Source organism: Bos indicus, chromosome 16 (genome assembly GCF_029378745.1).
Source record: "Bos indicus isolate NIAB-ARS_2022 breed Sahiwal x Tharparkar chromosome 16, NIAB-ARS_B.indTharparkar_mat_pri_1.0, whole genome shotgun sequence".
In the NCBI taxonomy this organism is placed as follows: Eukaryota; Metazoa; Chordata; class Mammalia; order Artiodactyla; family Bovidae; genus Bos; species Bos indicus.
Window position 1 is genome coordinate 30,822,336 of NC_091775.1, and position 20,710 is coordinate 30,843,045.

The window sequence follows — 20,710 nt, forward strand, 5'->3', positions numbered from 1 at the left end:
AGGCTTGTCAGTGAGCTTCACACATACTCCTCGAGACAAAGGGCTTGCTGCGCAGCTTGCTTTGGGGTCCTTACACCGGGCATCCCATGGCTTCCCGGCCAGCTCAGGATGGGAAGAGATCAGAGGAGGGCGTGCTCGCTTTTAGAGAGACACACTCTGGGGCTTTCCTTGGATGGGAGCCGGTCTGTCTTGTCACACTTCATACTCACAGAGGGGATTGAACAGTGGCTTAATAAATTTCCTCACTGTCCCTGGCTTACTGTCACCTTGTGAGACGAGACAAGTGACAGATTGTGAATTCTGGCAGTGAAGGAGGGGCTTGGGGATGCATGTGGGAACCCTCCCCCCAAATAAAATTCTCCCGTGTGGGTCCTGATGGAAAAATTTATGGTGGCTTTATTTGCTTAATGCTTGTCAGGATTGTCTGTTTTATGTAGGTATGTATTTTGTATCCCCGCATGGGGTATGTATCCCCGCATGGAGATACACCATGAGGCTTGTGAGATCTTAGTTCCCCAAACAGGGCTTGAACCCAGGCCACTGCAGTGAAAGCGCTGGGCCCCAACCACTGGACAGCCGGAGAAGTCCCATTTATTTTTTAAAAAAACACAGCTCATTGTCCTGCTGATACATCTTACTGTAACTGGCCAGGTAGGCATGACTTGGTGGATTTTTTTTTTTTCCCCAGTTCTGGAGGCTAGATTTGAAGGCTCTCACACTACAGGTAATTTCCAGCTAAAGGATCTCAGAATCTGTTTTTCAACGTGAATGAAGGCTCGTGGGGAAGGTCAGAGAGTGAAGGTTCAGCAGGAAGATTTCCTCTTGGAGCGCGAGGATTCCCATGTCAGGGGACGCTGGCTGTGCTTCTTTTTCAGTGTCTGCCCCTGGGGAGTGGTGAGCTGCATTTGTTCCAGTTCTTTCTCTCTAGACAACAACTTTGTTTACTTCCTTTATAGCCCGTTAGCATGTTAGACCGGAAAAGGGGCCTGGAGACCCCCTCCCGGCCCCCAACCGCCTGCAGCGCCCTCCTGCTGGGGAGGTGAGCAGTGCGCTGTGTCCGTGGCTGGGCTGTCTGGGCTCCCAGGCTTTGCTGCTGTTCAGCTGCTTCCCTTGCACCTGATCCTCGCGTGTTAGTCTCAGTTGGCCTCTGGTTGTTGCCGTGGTGGCTGTGCCCATTATAGATGTGTGTGCATGCCACCACAGCTGTGAGCTCTGGGGCCAAGGGCAGGTTCATCCCAGGACCTGCACAGACTAGCCCAGAGCACCAGGGGGGAAATGTGTTGAGAAAATAGACCAAATGACTCTATTTTGGTGCGGGTGCCTTAGTGGGCGCCCCTGAATGTGAGTGCCCGTCCTCCACCCCCACTGCTATATTCACTGGTGTTCGCTCAGAGGATAGCGGGAAGTGCCCAGGTTGTCTGGGGTGCATGGTGCCAAGTGGGTGAGGAGCCTGAAAATACCCTTCATCCCTGTATTGTTCCCCAGCAAGGTCCCCAAAACCCATTTAAGAACCAGCAGGGTGAAGCAGGCTGGGGTGAGGGCTCTAATACTTGTAGCTGAAATCATGATGAGGATAAGATTTGAATCTTGTGGTTAATGTACTTTCGGGGCTTTTGATTTTATTTATCTAAGATCCTGATGAAAATGCCTGCTGGTGTAGCTGAGTGCCTGGCGCCGGTGCATTCCTGCAGGGGTTTTGCACCAACATTCAGGATAGCTGAATTCTGAGTCATGTTGGGGTTCTGGTGTATTAAAAGTAGGATTTATGAGAGCCAGTTTTTGAAAATCAGAAGGTGAACACAGTTCTGGAAAGGTATTTCCTCTGGCAGTTGTCCACCTTCCCATCCCTGCTCCTTGAGGGTAGACATTCCTTTGTCAAAAAATACCCGGTGTTGACTAAGGTTTGAACGTTTCACTTTGTACGCAGCAGAGCAGCATGTGGGGAGGTTTGGGGGCAGTGGTCCCTGCACGTTAGATGAATAATCCTCAAGGGGGCTGGCCTGGGCTGTGATTTTGAAATATGCATCCACCTGTGAATCTGTTCACGAGGCCAGACTGTTTATGAACAGCATCTGTTAACGTGAGAAGAGGTGGTATTGCCCCACAGTAGTGGGAAGGTGTATTTCCATGATGTCATTTCCATGTGGATGGAACCTGCCTTCCCAGGGAACTGGCTCTAGTCTTCCTCCATGATAGCACTCGCTGTCCAGGGTGAGACAGGCACCCATGGAAATTCTCCGGTATGAGGATTCAACCATGCAGGCAAGAAGAAAGGCATAGCTAATTAATTTTTAATGTGTACTTTTTAAAGATGACATATTTATTTGCCACTTTGAAAGTGGAATATGTGAACTAAAAGTTAATGAAATACGGTTAGGAAAATATTGAAGGAGATTGTTATTACTTATATTTCCCAAATGCAGGAATTTAATAAAAAAAAAAAAAACGGTCAGTTTATTTAACATTTTTTTTCCTCTTTTGAATTTTTAAAAAATCATCATTGTAATGTAGGTGTCATCCTGGCCCATCAGGGAACTATGCTCAGAGCCGACATACTTAGGAACCGAGAGAGTGAGGACTGGACTCTGGTGGTTCCAGACCTGCCTCTTCAGAGTGCAGGACCGCACCTGGGCATTTCACAGTGAGCTCCCCCGTCAAGCTAGGCAGGGGAAGTTGGCCAAAAAACCCACGTATCAGCTTTGCTCTAGCAAAACTTGAGTTACGTGGTTATGATAACTTGGATGAGAAATTCAGTAGAATTAGTTTTAAGCCTAAAACAGAATTAAATAGGTCTGTCAGTTAGCAGACAAGGTGAGGTTTTGGAATTATCAAGGCTTGTGGCCTGTGAGGTGCTTCCCTGGTGGCTCAGTGGTAAAGAATCTGCCTGCAATGCAGGAGCCACAGGAGATGCGGGAAGATCCCCTGGAGGAGGGCATGGCAACCCACTCTAATATTCTTGCCTGGAGAATCCCATGGACAGATGAGCCTGGCGGGCTATAGTCCATGGGGTCCCAAAGAGTCGGACACAACTGAAGCGACTTAGCACGCATGCACATGGCCTATGAGAGTCTCCTGCCTTGGTTATCTGGATTGGATTTAGAGGTGAGCAAGGGGAAGATCTGTTTCTGGGGACTGCTGCAGCAGTGGGGTATGGTGGATGGTCCTGGGACTGCCTGCAAGGGTCCTTCTGAACAGAGGGGGCTGGGCCCCTGGCCTCTGCCATTGCGTGTCCCTGATGTCTCTTTCAAAACTTCTCTCTTTGTGAGTGAAATGTGTCAGGGGTGGGCCCATGGGCAGGGACGCTGTTGAGAGCTGGCACCAGCTGCATTTGAGCTCTGATTACGTGATCTTTTCCCAGTCCTGGACATTTGGTCTATGGGGCACACACTTGTTTATTGCCATAGGAGCAGGAGCCCAGAGTGGAGCCCAGGGTGTGAAATAGCACTGGGTGATGGGCAGGGCTAGCTTCCCTCCTCGTTCCCGTCTCCCTCAAGGGTATGGTCACCTTCCAGAAACCTCCTTGGCTGTGATTAGGGTACAGGAGGTTCATTTGTGTCTAATCAGTGCCTCCCTGTGGGAGTGCCTTGGGGTCGGTGGACCGAGTGTTTGGAGCTGAATGGCCTTAGCCGGTTCGTTAATGCCTCTGACTTTGGTTTTCTCCTTTGTGAAATGGGGGCAATAATATCCATGTCATTAGGTGGCATATAAAGATTAAAAGGAGATGGAGTGTGGAAAGCACCCCAGCCTAGTGCCTTGGAACTGTCTTCCTATGAAGGTGAAGGGGTCTTTGAGGGCAGGTTGGGTGGGTCATCTTAACTTTCCAGGCTCCTGTACATTTGTGGGCTTCTCTTCTTTTAAGTAAAAGTAGCTGTGCCCATGCTTAGAAGCCAAGCGGATCCCTGCAGGTGTCTCTGGACTGACGGGCTGCTTCCCCATGAAGGGCAGCCAGGAGCGAGCCTGCGTCTTTGAAATCCTGAGGGTTCTGATTGAGATCCTTGTCAGTGCTCTCGCCTGGCCTTCCCGTCTGCACTTCTGTTAATGAATCTGATGAGAATCCTGAAGGCGTCTCTGGGACGGTCCCCTCCCTCTTGCTGGCCCAGCCCTGTGTCCAGGGTGTATCTGTGCTTCTCAGCCTCCTTGTGTTTGTTTCCAGGTTTGTTCCTGTGGGTCTCCTGCCCACTGAACCTTCACATGCCATCCTCTTGTCTCTGGGACTCCTGGCAGATCCCAGCTCCTCCCTGCCCCCTGGCCAGAGTGCTCCTGCCCACCCTGGGGTCTCCTGCTCCTTTGCTTTTTGTGTTTTTTCTTCAGCGCCTCCCCCCCAACTTCATTTTAACTTATCTTACCCTTCCCAGCAGCACAGCCCCAGGTAGGTCTTGAGCAATGCCTGGGAGAGTGCCAGCACACGCCCCACCCTGTGAGGCATGAGTACACTGGCTTTCCACTTCTTCACTGCTGACATAAAGAAACACGTTTTATGCTGCGACCCAGGAGAAAGGACAGCATAGCCCGCATGCGCATGGAGGGGACCCAGGTTTCAGGCTGGGTCCTGCCTGCATTGTTCCCGCACCATGTCCTATATCATGTTGGTGGTTTTTTAATGCTGGTTTTTAATGCTGGTTAGGATTTTCCAAAGGCATTGCCTGAGTGTGGGGAGGGATTGTGGTTGTCCCTTGGTGGGCGTCTTCAGGGGCTTCAGGGCAGAGCAAGAGTGGCTGGGCACGGACAGACAGCTGCTGAGGAGTCGGGGTTGGGGGCCCCAGAGCCCTGCAGAGAGGTGTTCCCTCCCCAGCCTACAGTCTTGGTTCAGAGGGAAGAACAATGAACTAAATCAGGGACTCCCAGGTTCAAGTCCTAGTTCTGCCGCTTGGTGGCTGAGCGGCGTTGGACAAATCCCTTCACCCTGTGCCACAGGGTGGGCGTGAGGTGAGGAAACATGGGCCCGGTGCGCGGCCCCAACTCCACAGACCCTCTCTGCTCAGCGCCCCGCAGCGTGGGGAGCCACCCAGTCTGCCTTGAGCCCTGGACCCTCCCTGCCTCTCTCTCTCTCCCCGAATCAGAAGTGGAGGTCACTGGAAAAACCAAACAGCCAGAGTTTGGGGTAGAGGTGGTCCGTGTGAGTGTGACCCTGTGTGGGGCATGGAGCCCCTACCCTGACTTGGCCCACCCGACTCTCTTCCAGCCCTGAAGGATGGCGGCCATGTTGGGGGACGCCATCATGTTGATCAAAGGCTTTGTCAAGCTGACCCAGGCGGCCGTGGAGACCCACCTGCAGCACCTGGGCCTCAGCGGGGAGCTCCTTATGGCGGTCAGGGCCCTGCAGTCCACTGCTACAGAGCAGGTCGGCATGGTCTTTGGGCAGGTGCAGGTAAGGAGGCTGCTTGGCGGTGGGCGGGGGGCTGGACTTGGAGATCTTGGTGAGACCAGGGGGTGAGCCAGGACACCTCCAGGATGGCCAGTCTCCTTGTGGCCAGGGCCAGACAGCCCAATGTTTAGCGTAGCCCACTGTCCTGGGTGTGAGGGGGAGGCTGCCGCCATGTGACTGGAGTTTCAGTTATACGAGGCTTCACAGAGCTGGGAAGAACCCCAGGAACATGAAGCCCAGCGTGCTCTCCAGTAAGTCTCTGACCAGTAACTCACCAGCACTTACCCTGTGCCTACTGGTGCCAGGCATGGGGCGCAGAGGGGAGAGACAGGCCCCGCCCCACCGGGGGCTGCCTGTGGCTTGCTCTGTTCACTCTGCCTGGCCTGGGTTCAGTTCCTGGGCCTGTCCTCAGGGTACTGAAGAGAGGCCTTTTTAATTTTGGGAATTAAAAAAAAGCCACAAAGATGAAACTCATCGTCCCCTGTGTCCTTAGGAGAGGCAGCTGGAAGGATTCCACTGTATCTGGAAGGCCAGATACACTTCCTTCTCTGAAGGAAACAAGTACTTTATAATCAAAGCGCCTTCTCTCTGTCCCTCTGGTTTCTGTTAGTGTTTCTTTGTTGGGTCAGTTTTGTAAAGTGATGCGAGGTCTCCCATGTGTGGGTGGGTGGGGCGGGCACATTTTGTTGGACGTCAGGCCTCAGCATCAGTGTCACAGGGTCGAGTGTCAGCAGGTCTAACTGGGACTTCGAATCCCTTGCCCCTCCCCGCTGCCCACCCCACCCCTCCCCGCGGGGCTGGGCTTCGTTTTGCCCCTTCACAGGCTGGGGTCTCCGGGAGCTGACTCGGGAGCCCTGCCGCTTTCCAGGGCAGCAGCCTCACCTCCCGCCTCCCTCTCGTCCCTCATGTTGTCTCGTGCTGAGTCCAGAGACCTCGACGCTTTACTGTCCAATTCTTCTGTAAGCAGAATTGAGCACTGGAGTCGTGGTGGTCAACAGGGTTGCTGTGGCAGAGCGCCGCCCACCGCCGTGTCACCCGCGTGGTCCACACCCCGTTCCTGACAGTCTGAGGGTGTGGGGAGGGTCTGCATGTGCTTGCATGGACGTGTGTGCACTCACGTGTGCCTGGGCACATGTGCGTTGGGAGCCATGCTGTGAGGGAGCCCCACTGCCGCTCCCCTTTCATTTCTGCCCTGTCCTTCTAGACAAGGACACGCACACTCCTCCAGGCTCTGGGCTGCCAGCCTCCGGCCAGTCTTAGGTTAGGATTGCCAGCCTCCCCTCCTGCTCTCTGAGGTCCTACCGTGTCTCTCTCTACACAGACGCCTTCACCTCGCAGAGGTTTTCACTCCTGTGGTCTCTTATGAGCCTCACCGTTGTCTTGGGAAGGCTGCAGGCCCAGATGCTTACCCCCTGTTTCAGATGGGGAAGCTGAGTCTCAGCAGTCTGATGCGATCATTGATTGACAGGCCCGGAATCCTGTGTCCTCTCCACACGCTGTCTCTGCCCGCGCTCCCTCTGCTGAGGCGGGGCTGTGCCCTGGCTGCCTCGCTCGGTGTCCTGGCTAGTGAGGAGCCATCACCTTCCTGTTGGGCGTTTGCATGTGGAACACCCGAAGTGAGGTTGCCCGACTCACTTGGGCCTCCTGGGAGCGAGGAGCGTGTAAGGAAGGTGTGGGCAGGCTTCCCTGAGAGGCGAGGGAGCCCTGGCTCCCCTCGGACAGGCCGGTTCCTGGTCCTGGGAGGAGACCAGGGCATCCACCGGCACAGCCACTCGGCAGTAGGAGGGACTGATGGTTCCCCGCCTGGAAGGAGGCCCTGCGCGGTGGTCTCCAGCGTGCTCCACTTTCCTCTACACACTGGGAGGGGTGGAGGGCCAGATACCCCAGAAGCCGCTCTCCCTGTACTTTCTTAGGGGGTTTGTTCACTTACTCATTCAGCAGACACTTACTGAGTCTGGTCCCCTTGAGACGCTGAGGTCCCTTGACTGCCGCATAATCAGGTCATGGTGACGCAGGGCTGGTGGCCAGCAGGGGAGTTACAGGACTTACATGGCTCTCGGGACCCTGCCCCAGGCTCCCTCTTCCCAGGGCCTCCCTGGCCACCTTGAGAGGTGCCTCTTGATTCCAAATTCAGCTCACTTCTTCTCTGAGGAAAGTGCTGTCAGGTGGCCTTGGGGTGGCCGGTGGGGCCAGCCTTGGCTCCAGGTGCTTGCTCTGCCTGGTGGGCCACTACCAGGCTATTTCAGCTCTCAGCCTCAGTTTCTCACTTAGGGACAGTGATAACTTGTCTCTTTTCTTCCACTGGAGGGCATGTCTTATCTGTCTAGATTCCACAGTATCTTATCAAGCTGAGAGTGAAAAGGCTTTGGGGTCTGCTGCTGTTTCTGCAGGATCTGCAGGCAATGCTCTGTGTGATGAATCCATTTCAGAGAATCCTGGATTCAGGGAATCCAGGTCACTGACCTCACTTCAGGAGTCGGTGCTGTTCTAATTATAGCCTTCTCAGCACTGTTCTCTTGGCCCTGTCTGTGCCTCACGTAACTCTGTGACTGGGGGGAGCCCTATTTTCAGAGAAGGAAGCGGCAGAGAGGGGTCAGGAACTCGCCAGGCCACGAGGGGTTCAGAAGTAGAAAGACCCCGGGCCTGAAGCTCAAGTCTCAGCAACTGTTAACAGGGAAACCTGGTGTATCACCCTCCTCGCCTGCGCTGTGACCCCCTGTAAGAGCCGGGTCTGGTCCTGGCTGTGACAAGCCCTCTGGTGAGAGCCCCTGAGGGGGCAACCAAGGCTGACTGGCAGAGATGCAGCAAGGCACTGGCCTTGAGAGGCAGGGAGGGCCTACCTTTGTGCTGCCCTTCCCTCTGCTGGTCAATGGTCACGCTTTTACTTTGCAAAGCTTTCCCCATCTTTTGCCCTGGCTCACCCTCTCCAAAGCCCCTGGTAGCCTCTCCTTAGTGTGGATTTACAGGTGAGGCGCGTACTCCAGGCAGGTGGTCACTCATGTGGTCTGGTCTGGGCATCCAGCTGGGGCCATGTGCGACTGGCTTGCCTGGCCCACAGGGTGGGAGCCCTGGTGGGAGCTGGTGTGGAATCTTGTCCTCCTGGGTCCCAGGCTGCTGCTCACCTCTAGAACGGGCCATGGGGTGACACAGTAGAACCCCCTGGAGGGTGTGCTGTCCTGGGTGGAACAGGGTGCACACAGGGATTTGCTCCTGGCTGCGCTCTTGCTCCTCTCACGCTGGCTTTTGTTTCCTGCAGGGTCAGGAGACGCCTGAAGAATATTACTCTGAGAGCCTCGATGACCCAGAAGGAGCATTCCACTTCTCAGGGATGAGGGCCGAGAGCGCCTCTGCGGATGTCTCTGCAGCCTCCTCCCCGGAGCAGTCACCTCCGCCCTGGGCTCACGCCGCAGGCAGCGAGGGCCCGGCTCCTGCCTATGTTGCCAGCGCACCCTTTCGGGAAGGCGGGGTCCTGGGCCAGGCCGCCTCCCCTCTGGGCAGGGTGAATGGGAGGCTCTTCGCAAGTCCCAGAGACCCATTCTCTGCCCCAGGCCTTCAGCGGAGGGTCTACCACCAGGACCAGTCGTCCATGGGAGGCCTCACGGCTGAGGACATTGAGAAGGCCCGGCAGGCCAAGGCTCGCCCTGAGAGCAAGCCCCACAAGCAGGCAGTGCGTGCAGGAGGCCCCTGGGGTGGGCTGGAGTGGTCCCCACAGTCCTGCTGTGTCAGGCGCAGCCTCTGGGGACACTGTCCAGGTCTGTGGCCTGGAGTTTCAGGCACACGGAGGCCTCTTGTGGGTGGAGTGTGCTGCCCTTGGGGTGGAGAGGGGCTGTGGGGGGCAGCATGGACCCTGAAGGTTGGTCCTGTTCCTGGTCACTGATGCCATGAAGGGTCTTCTCTTCTCCCTCTAGCTCAGTGAGCATGCTCGTGAGCGGAAGGTACCAGTTACACGTATTGGGCGGCTGGCTAACTTTGGAGGTAAGGTGCCAGTCCTGGCGAGAGGAGCTGAGGCTGCCATGGGGCCTTTGTGAGGCGGGAAGGATGGGGACCCACGGGTGTCCTGGGGAGGGTGGTAGCTCCTGTGTTTGCCATTCTTGGATGTTTTCCATGAATGTGAAAACATTCATGGGATCCAATGTGATTGTGAGTGATCCAGCCACTACCTCATCTCACCCCTGGGGATCAGTGGGGTGTGGCTGATGCTGTGCTGTGACTGCGGCTTTGCTTCTTGTGGGGCAGCGTCTGCAGCATCAGCTTCTCACTCAGGCCTCCGGAGGCCCCGCAGAGAGGAGGTGGGACAGTGGGGCTGCTTGGCTCCTGGACACAGTAGTTTTGCCCAGTCCTTTGGGGAGCCACTTGCTGATTCCCACAGGGCTGCGGGCTCCAGTAGAATGATATTGAGGTGTGTTGGCCCTGAGCTGCTGCTGTCCATTTTAATACCCCGTAGAGTTGTGAATTTGTCCTTTCCTTTGGGAGTTTGTGTGCAATACATCTGTGCTCTCTTTGTCTATACTGGAGGATCATCTTACAATGAAGATTCACAGCAGTTGTATCTGCTTTTGTGATGTTGTGTTGTCTATCTGGTGCTTATTCGCTGACCAAAATATTTCTGTTGAAAGTGCTGTCCTTTGCAGTGGTTCTACTTGAAGATGGAATGACCTCTCTAAAGCTTGCTTGTCCTTAGTAGGTTCTCCATTCATACTTTAATGAAAGTATGGTATTATTATGGCAATCAGCTCTGGCAGCTTGATTCATATACCCTTGCTGGGCAAGTGCAAGGCTGTGTGTGGCAGAGGTCTCATTGGCTCCTGTCGATGCCAGTGCTGACTCGTCATGAAGGCCCACTCACCTGTCTGAGCTATTACTGCCTGCCTTTTGCTCTCTTGGTCTGTACGTCTCCCCTCCTATAGACTGTACATCAGGCTCACTCTTTTCCCTGGCTGCTCTTCTCTTTTGAAAACCCATCTTTCTCTTTGTTCAAAATTGGCTCTGTGTTCCTGGCCCTCTGGGAGCTGGCCTGATGTGTGGGCTTTAACACTGAACAGTGGCTGGCTGTCCACCTTATGTTCAGAGCAGACGAGGTTAGTTGGATAGAATTATCTCAACTCTGAGGTTTTCTTCCATAACTGTTATCTTAAAATTTGACATCTGCTGCTACTTATCTTTTCCAGAATCTGGCATCCAGTGTCATCTGAGTTTTAGTACAAAATTATTGCTTCATTTCACATTCATGGGCTAGCAGTTCCTCATAGAACATCGTACCCCCCTGGGGCGCCACCACCAGGATGGGTTTGAGAGTCGCTGCTCTGATGGTGTCCAGCGGTCCTCACACCCAGAAGACACGGCACTTCCCTGCTTTGCTCAGTGGCTGTTAGTTGGGATGTTTATTATCATTCTTATTGAGTGGAGGTTCTGTTTTCTCCTCCATGAGTCTGAGGGCAGGAGCCGTTCTCTTCTTACTCTAGTTTTTCTCTGTAACCTGTAATCCTCTTCCCCTCACTCAGACCAGAGCTCATCACAAAGCCCTGTTGCCGGAAGGCTTAGTTTGACTAACATAGTTTAGAATGGGCGTAAGCCTCTCTCTCGAGTCTTTGCGGGGGTGGAGTAGTAGAGGACCTGTTTGGGAAAGCGGTCAGGATGAAGGTCGTGATGGCCGATTAGAATTTGATGGAGATAATGGTGAAGCCAGCAAAAGTCAAGCCCTTTTGGGTAGTGGGTTAAGGACAGCAGACTGAAGTGAAAGCACTGGTCGAGGAAGGTGTGTAGGACAAAAAGCCAACTTCCTTAAAACCAGGGTGCAGGGCTTCCCTCGGGGTGTGGGAGACATGGCCGCCAGAGGGAGCTGGGGTTGGGTGAGAGAGGCCTGGTCTCTGTAGGGGCTTTGCACCCTCCGGAGCCTCTTGAGCCCTTGCTGACAGCTGCCTGGTGCCCAGAGCCCTCCTTCAGAGTCTCTGCTGAAGATTTGCTCACAGCTGTGAGTTGCTCATGTTGCCCATGCAGCTGGCGGCTCGTGTTTCAGGATTGGAGGTGGCAGGATGGGAGCAAAGAGGAGCCAGGTCTGGAAAGAATGTGCTGTTCTGGCCCCAGAGGTAAATTCTGAACCTTCTGTCCTATCCAGAGGTTTTCAAACTGTGGGTTATGACCCTTAAGTGAGTGTGAAATCAGTTTAGTGGATCAGGACCAGTGTTTTTAAAAAGAAGCAAATAGAATGGAATTTAAGAGAAAAGGATCAGAGTTAGTATCGTAGATCCTGAGAACTTAGAACATTGCAAAAATATTTGTTTCAGATATATTTATGCTGTTGATCCATGTTCTTCATTGCATTGTATATGGCTTACTGGTGAGTCATTGTCTAAACAATTTGAAGTGACCCTGCTTTACTTTCTTCTCCTAGGAAACACTTTGAACCTTTTTTCTCCTCACAAGGGTGAGATGTTTTGAGGTGCAGAGTAACAGACTTTAGGAAGTTTTATGAGGGGTATGAAGGAAGGCAGTTGCTCTCGACCTCAGGGAGATAGGGTTGTGTTTGGGAATGTCCGCAGCAGTATTCAGCTGTATGGAGGCAGAGGCAGGGGCTTTCCAGCTGGGATGGCACATTTTGATGCTGAGATGGGGCAAGAACTCTAGGTCCAGTTTGGCCGTAGGGTGTCATGGCTGTGATGCTGTGGGCATGGGGATCTGTACTTCTGTCCTCTACTTTTAGAGTTTTGTTTTTGCTTTTGGTTTTCAGCAGTGTGACTGTGACATGCTTGGGTGTGATTTGCTTTGTTTTTATCCTGCTCGGGATTGCAGAGCTTCTTGAATCGGTGGCTTGATGTCTTTCATCAGTTTTGGAAAATAACGGTCATTTTTTACCATATTGTTTCTGGCCTGTTCTCCTTCCCCTCTCTTTCTGAGACTCCGGTTACACATGTGTTGGGTCTTTCCCTCTGTCCTATGTGTCTCCTCTGCTCTTTTCTGTATTTTTCATTTGTGCCTCAACCTTACAGGTTCAGGGAGATGTCTAATCCTCTCTCCTGCACCTACAAATAGAGGGAGAACTGGATGATTATAGAAATGAGACTAACAGACAAAGTGAGCACTAAAGAAAACTTGTTTCTCTGGTGGCTCGGTGGTAAAGAATCTGCCTGCCAGTGTAAGAGACATAAGAGATGTGGGTTCTTCCCTGGGTTGGAAAGGTCCCCTCGAGAAGGAGATGACAACCTACTCCAGTATTCTTGCCTGGGAAATCCCACGGACAGAGGAGCCTGAGTTGCAAGAGGCAGACATGACTGAAGTAAATAAACAACAACAAGAGAAAACTTATCAAAAGGAGCTGAGCACTGTGTGCATAGCACTTTGCTGATCACTGCTGCTGCTGCTGCTGCTAAGTCGCTTCAGTCGTGTCCGAATCTGTGTGACCCCAGAGACGGCAGCCCACCAGGCTTCCCCGTCCCTGGGATTCTCCAGGCAAGAACATTGGAGTGGGTTGCCATTTCCTTCTCCAATGCATGAAAGCAAAAACTGAAAGTGAAGTTGTTCAGTCGTGTCCGACTCCTAGCGACCCCATGGACTACAGCCCACCAGGCTCCTCCGTCCATGGAATTTTCCAGGCAAAAGTACTGGAGTGGGGTGCCATTGCCTTCTCCTGCTGATCACTAGGACCTTCATTTAGGAATTTACAGTCCACATCATTGAGGCAGAAGGGAGAAAAATACTAAGTAAGAGAACTAGAAAGAGAGGAACAACAAGTGAAGAAATAGGAAGCGATAAGGATATTTAGATTCTACGTAGAAAGGATTTTGAAATATGATACGTGAAAATAGATGCTAGTCTGAGAAAACAGTGGGCCAGGAGTGAAGAGTAGAGGGAACGGACTCTCAGGAATCCTCTTATTTTTAAAAGGTAAAAGGTTAAGGACTACTCCCAGAAAAATACATTGCTTTAAAAAATAGTTCCCAAGACACCATTGAATTTCTTAAGTGATTTTGTAAGAACAGTGTTCTTACAAATAGAAAATAGGTGAATGCAAACTGATCGCCATTGTTGCCTAATTTCATAAAGATTCTGATCACCCTAGGTGTCCTGTTAATATGTCAGCAACAAAGCTCTCTCTGAGCTCGTTTGCCCCCTTTCCGACAAAGCTTTTGTGTCGTTCCCCACCGCCCCTCGGCTCAGTAGTAAAACTGAAAACAAAAGATTTGGGGATAAATGGGCATAGTTTGGTGATTTTTCAATTTTGCTAAGTAAGAACATTTAAAACAAAACCTATTATCAACTACGAACACCATTTAATTTATACTTTTAAAGGCCATTTAGCAATGTAAAAGTACAAAGGACATGCTCCCAAGATAAAGGATGGTACATCGGGTAACTGAGTCTCGTTGACGGCCTCATTCAGTCTTCTTTGTTTTCAGATGTAGACCCTGCTGTGTCTTGCCAGGGGCCTTGCAGAGCCGGTTCAGCAGTGGGGATGCCAGTGGACCCCTTGGCTGGGGTGGGGGGCGCAGCTCCGTAGGGGTGGGAGTGTTCACATCTCCTGCAGTAGGACTGTGTTCCGAGCTCCTGGCATGAAGCCCTGTGTTGACTTGTCTGAAGTCAGGCTTCCCCCACCAGCATTATTGATAGGGCACTTGATTTTCATTGAGGGTGTGGAGATCTGAGGTCCTGGTGTCGATAGGGGCTGCCCTGGCATCCCTCGTTGGGTGGCACTCAGTGATGCCAGCTTTGCCGCTTGACTTCCCGAGGACGCACGCTGCACATGTGCTGTCCCTCTAAGCAGCCGGCGCTCCTCTGTGCCTCTGTGGTCGCAAGACTGATGCTCTGTAAGTCCAAGAGAAGTTAGCAACCTTGGCAAGGGTGAGGGAACATGGTCTCCTGCATTTCCCAGGAGCATGCTTCAAAGGCACTTTGAGTCTGGGTCTGCCACCCTTGAACTCGTCCCTTCTCCTGGATCCAGCAGAGGGGCCGTCAGTTCTTCCCTTCCCACCCTGGCCCAGTTCTTAGAACCGAGGAGAACACTCACCCTGCAGGGAACTTCCTCCACCGCTCCTTCCTGTTTGCCTTCCTGCAGCGCTGTGGGCTGCAGCCCCTCCCAGGCCTGGAGCTGGCGTGGTGTGGAGGGTGCAGGTGATGGGAGAGAATGTGGAAGAACCAAGGGTTCGGGAGCACCTTGAAGCAAAGGAAATTTCCTTGTCCGTTGCCTTTTCTGCGTGGACTTTCTTGTTCTATGAGATCAGGAGGACCGTGGGATGTGTTGATAAAAGTGAGGCCCGTGAACAGAGCCTGGCACGTGGGTGGTGCAGTGTGAGTGAAGCTGTTTTCCCTTAGGTTTGCCCCTCACCGCTGCAGGAAATCTCTGGCCAGCCTTGCTCAGTAAACATGCCTGGGGGTCTGGCAGGTAAATGCGGAACATTTCCTCTTCTTTCTGCTCTCAGCACCTCTCACCACGCCTCCTCACAGATGCTGCTGTTTACTGGAAGGTGTTTATTTTTACTTTTTTCTTGACCTATGTGCCTGTGTGGGCGGAAGCCCAGTGGTTGCTCAGAGGGGACCTATTTGTCTCTTGAGGACCTGCAGAGGGCCTCTGGGGCCTGGGATTTCTGGTCACGAGGAACAGGCCCAGTTCCCTGGGAAGCAGCCCACTGCTCCCAACTCCTAGGGAGAACCCTGCTCCCTGCAGTTCCTCACTCCTTCCGTGTTTCTAGCCTGAAAAACCTCCTCTGGTGAGAGAAATGTAGGAACTTTCTTGAAAGGGGCTGGTGCCTTCTCACAGCCTAGGGTGGTGGCCAGGCTGCTGACAGTGGTCGTGGGGCTACTTACCTGAATCTGTGGCTGGTCTCCTCTGGGACCTCTGAGCAGCCTGTGCGGTCCAGGCCAGGGCTGCCTGTGGGTCAGGGCATGGATGGCGCTGTCCTGAGGGCTGGGGGGGTGTGGGGGGGGGGGCTGGGTGTGGGTGGGGATAAAGGTGACACACGGAGAGTGAGTGAGCCTGGGCTCAGGGTGTCCTCACCAACTCGGGGAATCTGAGACAGAGGTGCCGCCTGGCTCTGCGGGAAGGAGGAACCTGGCTGCACCCTGCCCTTCTCTCTCCACGAGGCTCTGAGAGTCCTTTAAATCAGCTGTATTGAGGACTGGCAGGAGGGCCAGTCTATTCCTGGTTCAGTAGAGCAGGAGCTCTGAGGTCAAGGTCAGGGCTAGCTGGCTGGCGGGGCTGCTCACCTTCCGGGCCGCAGTGGGGAGCCTGTCTTTTGGCAGTTCTGCAGGCCTGGCACCAGGCTGGTCCTGAGGGAGCTCGCGGGGCCATTGGAGGAGCCTGCGGCCTCCTTTGCAGAATGTTCCCTCCGTGATTCAGTGTTCAGTGACATGTCCTTGGCTTGGAGAGCTTTGGCTCTGTCCCACAGCCTAGAAGTGGCCAGAGAAGAGTCTGAGGGGGCCCAGCAGGAGGCGCGGGGGGATCTGCAGAGGGAGGGGTGCGGCGTCTGCTTGCAGTGGCCAGGCTGGGTAACCTTTGGTGCGTCTGCCTCTCTCGTAGGCTTCTCTTTGGATTTGATCTAGCCAGAGAAAAATCTTGGGGCAGAGATACGCTGGTGAAGGTCATTGGGATTTGAAAGTTAACGTTCCCATTATCATTTTTTTGCTAAGTCAGATAGTGTGATGAGTGGGGTGGGGATGGGCAGGCAGCAGGAGTTAATATTTGACCAGAGACGCGGCTCCGGCTCTGTGCTCAGTGTCCCCTGGGGCTGGGTTGGGGTGTCAGAGGGAAACAGGCCACAGCATCTCCATTCAGCGCACCAGGGTGTCCTTGGGGGCATCTCCAGATGACTGTGGCCTCTTCCTCTGGCTGCCAGAACTTGGCTTATGCTTGGCATGTGCTGACCGAGCAGCAACATGGGCTGCTGGGCACTTGAAATGTGGCTGGTCCAAGTTGAGATGTGCTCTGAGAGTAAAATACACGTTGGATTTGAGGGCTTAGTGTAAGAAAAGAGTAATATATCTTTTTAACCGTGTTTATATTGAGTACTTGTAAGGGATGATATGTTGAGTTGTTGTTGTTCAGTCACTCAGTCGTGTCCAACTATTTGCGACCTAATGGAGTGTAACACACCAGGCTTTCCTGTCCTTCCCATCTCCTGGAGTTTGCTAAAACTCATGTCCATTGAGTTGATGATGCCATTCAACCATCTCATCCTCTGTTGACCCTTTCTCTTGCCTTCAGTCTTTCCCAGTATCAGGGTCTTTGCATCAGGCCAAAGTATTGGAGCTTCAGTTTCAACATCAGTCCTTCCAATGAATATTCAAGGTTGATTTCTTTTAGGATTGATTGGTTTGATCTCCTTGCTGTCCAGGGGACTCTCAAGAGTCTTCTCCAACACAACAGTTCAAAAGAATCAATTCTTCAGCACTCAGCCTTCTTTATGGTCCAACTCTCACATCCATACCTTACTACTGGAAAAACTATAACTTTGACTAGATGGACCTTTCTTGGCAAAGTAATGTCTCTGCTTTTTAATACGCTGTCTAGGTTTGTCATAGTTTTTCTTCCAAGGAGCAAGTGTCTTTTAATTTCATGGCTGCAGTTACCATGTGCAGTGATTTTGGAGCCCAAGAAAGTAAACTCTGTCGTTGTTTCCATTGTTTCCCCATCTGTTTGCCATGAACTAAGTGATGGGACTGGATGCCATGATCTTAGTTTTTTGAATGTTGAGTTTTAAGCCAGCTTTTTCACTTTCCTCTTTCACTTTGATCAAGAGGCTCTTTAGTTCTTCTTCACTTTCTGCCATAAGGGTGGTGTCATCTGCATATCTGAGGTTATTGATATTTCTCCTGGCAGTCTTGATTCCAGATTGTGCTTCAGCAGCCAGGCTTTTCTTATGATGTACTCTGCATATAAGTTAAATAAGCAGGGTGACAGTATACAGCCTTGACAGTATACTCCTTTCCCAATTTGGAACCAGTCCATTGTTTCATATCCAGTTCTAATTGTTCCTTCTTTAGTTGCATACAGGTTTCACAGGAGGCAGATAAGGTGGTCGGGTATTCCCATCTCTTTAAGAATTTTCCACAGTTTGTTGTGATTCATAGTCAAAGGCTTTAGCTTAGTCAATGAAGCAGAAGTAGTTGTTTTTTTCTGGAGTTCTCTTGCTTTTTCTGTGATCCGGTGGATGTTGGTAATTTGATCTCTGGTTCCTCTGCCTTTTCTAAATCCAGCTTGAACATCTGGAAGTTCTGGGTTCATGTACTGTTGAAGCCTAGCTTGGAGAATTTTGAGCATTACTTTGATAGCATGTGAAATGAGTGCAATTGTGTGGTATCTTGAAAATTCTTTGGCATTGCCTTTCTTTGGGATTGGAATGAAAACTGACCTTTTCCTGTTCTGTGGCCACTACTGAGTTTTCCAAATTTGCTGGCATTCTGAGTGTAGCACTTTCACAGCATCATCTTTCAGGATTTGAAATAACTAAGCTGGAATTTCATCACCTCCACTAGCTTTGTTCATAGTAATGCTTCCTAAGGCCCACTTGACTTTGCATTCCAAGATATCTGGCTCTAGGTGAGTGATCACACCATCATGATTATCTGGGTCATTAAGATCTTTTTTGTATAGCTCTTCTGTGTATTCTTGCCACCTCTTAATATCTTCTGCTTCTGTTAGGTCTATACTGTTTCTGTCCTTTATTGTGCCCATCTTTGCATGAACTGTTCCCTTGGTATCTCTAATTTTCTTGAAGAGATCTCTAGTCTTTCCCATTCTATTGTTTTCCTCTGAGGAGGCCTTAGAAATAGCTGAGAAAAGAAGAGAAGTGAAAGGCAAAGGAGAAAAGGAGAGATATAGCCATCTGAATGCAGAGTTCGGGAGAATAGAGATAAGAAAGTCTTCCTAAGTAAACAATGCAAAGAAATAGAGGAAATATGTTGAGTACTTTGGGTTAAATAAAATATACGATCGGAATTCTTTTCGTATGCTTCTTTTTGCCTTTTTAATGTGGTCACTAGCAAATTAAAAATACCCGTGGCTGGCGTTATGTTTCCTGGGCAGCACTGGTCTGCCTTTGAATAGGAGAAAGGACAGTAATAGCAAACATCTTTAAACGGTGTCGCCCTATGACTGCCCCTCCTGGAGGTGCTTCAGTCTTATTCCACTGTTTAATCCTCACACCGAGGACTACAGCTTTACAGCTGACAAAGTGGGGGCTGTGCATTTGCCTAATGGTGGGTAAAGTGTATTCCATAAATACATGTGTTTTAATTTGGTTATCCTTTTTTGATGTTTTAAAATTTACCTTCATTAAGTAGCTTTCTCTGTCAGTTCAATAGTATTTCTCATAGAAGTAACGCATAATCGTAGAAAACTTGGAAAATGCAGACGCACGTGCAGGTTTCCTTGCCCGGTGTGCGCCTGCCGGGCCTAGAGGGAAGCTGTTTCGTCAACCTCCCCGCCCGCAGGACCGTGCTCACCAGCGCTGGCTGTTCTCGGGCCTCTTTGGGATCTTCCCTGGGTCTTTGCTGTCCCGTCTGCTGTGGTCAGTGTGCTCCTCCATGTGTTCTTCACTCTCGGCTAACTGGCCCCCGCCCCTAAGCCAGCCGGAACTGTGTTTGAAGTAGAGGAGATGGGCCCTGAGCCAGGCTCCTGGGCCTTCTTTGTGGGCTGAGTGGCACCTGCTGGGCTCCTCGGGCCTCTCCTGGACAGTTGGGATCATCCAGTACCAACCTCTGGACAAAGGAGGTGTTAAGAAACCTTGATTTCAAAGGTTGATGAAGGGAGAAAGTGGGGCTGATACCCTACCATCCTTAAACCCCTGTGCGTGTCTGTGGGGCCTTCCTCTTGAGTGAGAGCTGTGGTCTGGGCTCCAGTGAGGCCCCATGGCTTTTGCAAAATGTTCCAACCCTACCAATGACTGCTGTATGTTGTGGTGGTAATACGTCTCCTTGCAGCTGCAGTGAACTAGATCAGAGAGTTCTAGGGTGTTGAGGCCCACTGCACACACTGAAGTGGGTGACTGTGTCCCGAAGGGTGCCCTGTGTTGTCCTTGGCCTGCAGCCATTCCTGGTTTATTTTCCATTTGTGCTGTGCCTCCCCCTGTGTTTTTCATTGTATGTTGTCTCGGGCGTGTTTGTGCGTCGCGTGAGCATATAGCAAAGACGATGGGAGTAGGGGTAGAGGAGACTTTTCCACCAGAACACTCGTCTTGATCCAGGTGTTCTCTGAAAACAGTCAGTATGTATCTCCTACCTTTTCACAATGTCTGCAGTGTCAGCGGGGTCCCTGGGGAGTGAGGCCCTTGTCTGCCTGGGGTGCTCCAGGGCTCATGGGGAAGGGCAATGGGCAGCTCCTGAGCGAATGCCCAGAGCCCTCAACCTCCTCTTTGCAGGTCTGGCCGTAGGTCTGGGCTTCGGGGCCCTGGCCGAGGTTGCCAAGAAGAGCCTCCGCCCCGACGACCCCTCAGGTGAGCTGGGCCCTTGACCAGGAAGGTAGGGTGGGCCCTGGGAGCTGGGCCTGTCAGCTCCGAGCTCCTGCCTGTGTTCCCCGAGGGTTGGCCACCACCTTGCACCTTGCATTCGTGTAAATGGCAGCCCTGGAGTTTGGGACCCGAAGGCCGCTGTGCACCCGTCCCGGCCCATGTTGGCTCACCCCACCCTCCTGGCTCCTCTGGAGGGTGAGGAGGAGTTCACTTGCTCTCTCCTGACAGGAGCCTCAGGTTCCGTTGGGACCCCAGGTCTGCTAGGCCAGCTGCCCATGGCTCCCCGATTGGCTGTGGCTGAGGGATGTGGGAGCTGCTGCTCAGTGCCCTGGGGTGGCTATCTCCTCTCCAGCCTCAGACCCTTTTGTCTCTGAGGTGAAGGTCATGACTCTCCTGTGATCCCAGGGCCAGCCTGGGGTCAGGTCAGAATGCCCAGTTCTGGGTGGCCAGCTGTGGGCAGCACTCCATGGAGAAAGTTCTGCAGACTGGCTGCTGGAACCTGGGTGCTTATGGTGCTGTGTTAGTGGGTCAGGGGGCAGCTCCCCCCACCTCCCACTTCCGGGGGTGCCCAGCCAGGGCCCCTCCCCCAAACTTGTCCCGGCGTGGGGGTGGGTTGGGTAGATGCAGAGAACTTTCCCTTTAATGGAGTTCTGGTGGCCATTAAGGGCAGCCCTGCTAGAGCCGTCTGCTCATGGATTTCTCAGCGTGTACTTGATGTTCCCGGCTGAGTGCCCCCATCCCTATTCAGGGCTCATCAGCTCATTCTAGGGCCTGACACCTCCTCCTCCCATCCCTGGGGACCCTGAATGGTCCCCACTGTCCACGTGGTCCCTGAGCCCTGGCTACAGCTCCGGGCCTGGCTCCCCTGGTGGCCTGCCAGCCACCCGGATGGCCCTGCTTCACCTGC

General features: G+C 52.4%; 1 protein-coding gene across 3 annotated transcripts in view; it reads left to right on the top strand.

Annotated features, from left to right (window-relative positions):
* COQ8A (coenzyme Q8A) overlaps positions 1–20,710 on the top strand; it is a 47,499-nt gene that overhangs the window by 19,487 nt on the left and 7,302 nt on the right. For 2 of the 3 annotated variants that reach the window (XM_019976047.2, XM_019976048.2), the window contains exons 2-5: positions 5,183–5,368; positions 8,622–9,032; positions 9,274–9,340; positions 19,714–19,788. In XM_019976047.2, the coding sequence (XP_019831606.1) occupies positions 5,192–5,368; positions 8,622–9,032; positions 9,274–9,340; positions 19,714–19,788 (730 nt within the window). In that variant the 5' untranslated portion in view covers positions 5,183–5,191. The remainder of the gene's footprint in view (positions 1–5,182; positions 5,369–8,621; positions 9,033–9,273; positions 9,341–19,713; positions 19,789–20,710) is intronic. The other variant, XM_019976049.2, reaches the window with a different exon arrangement.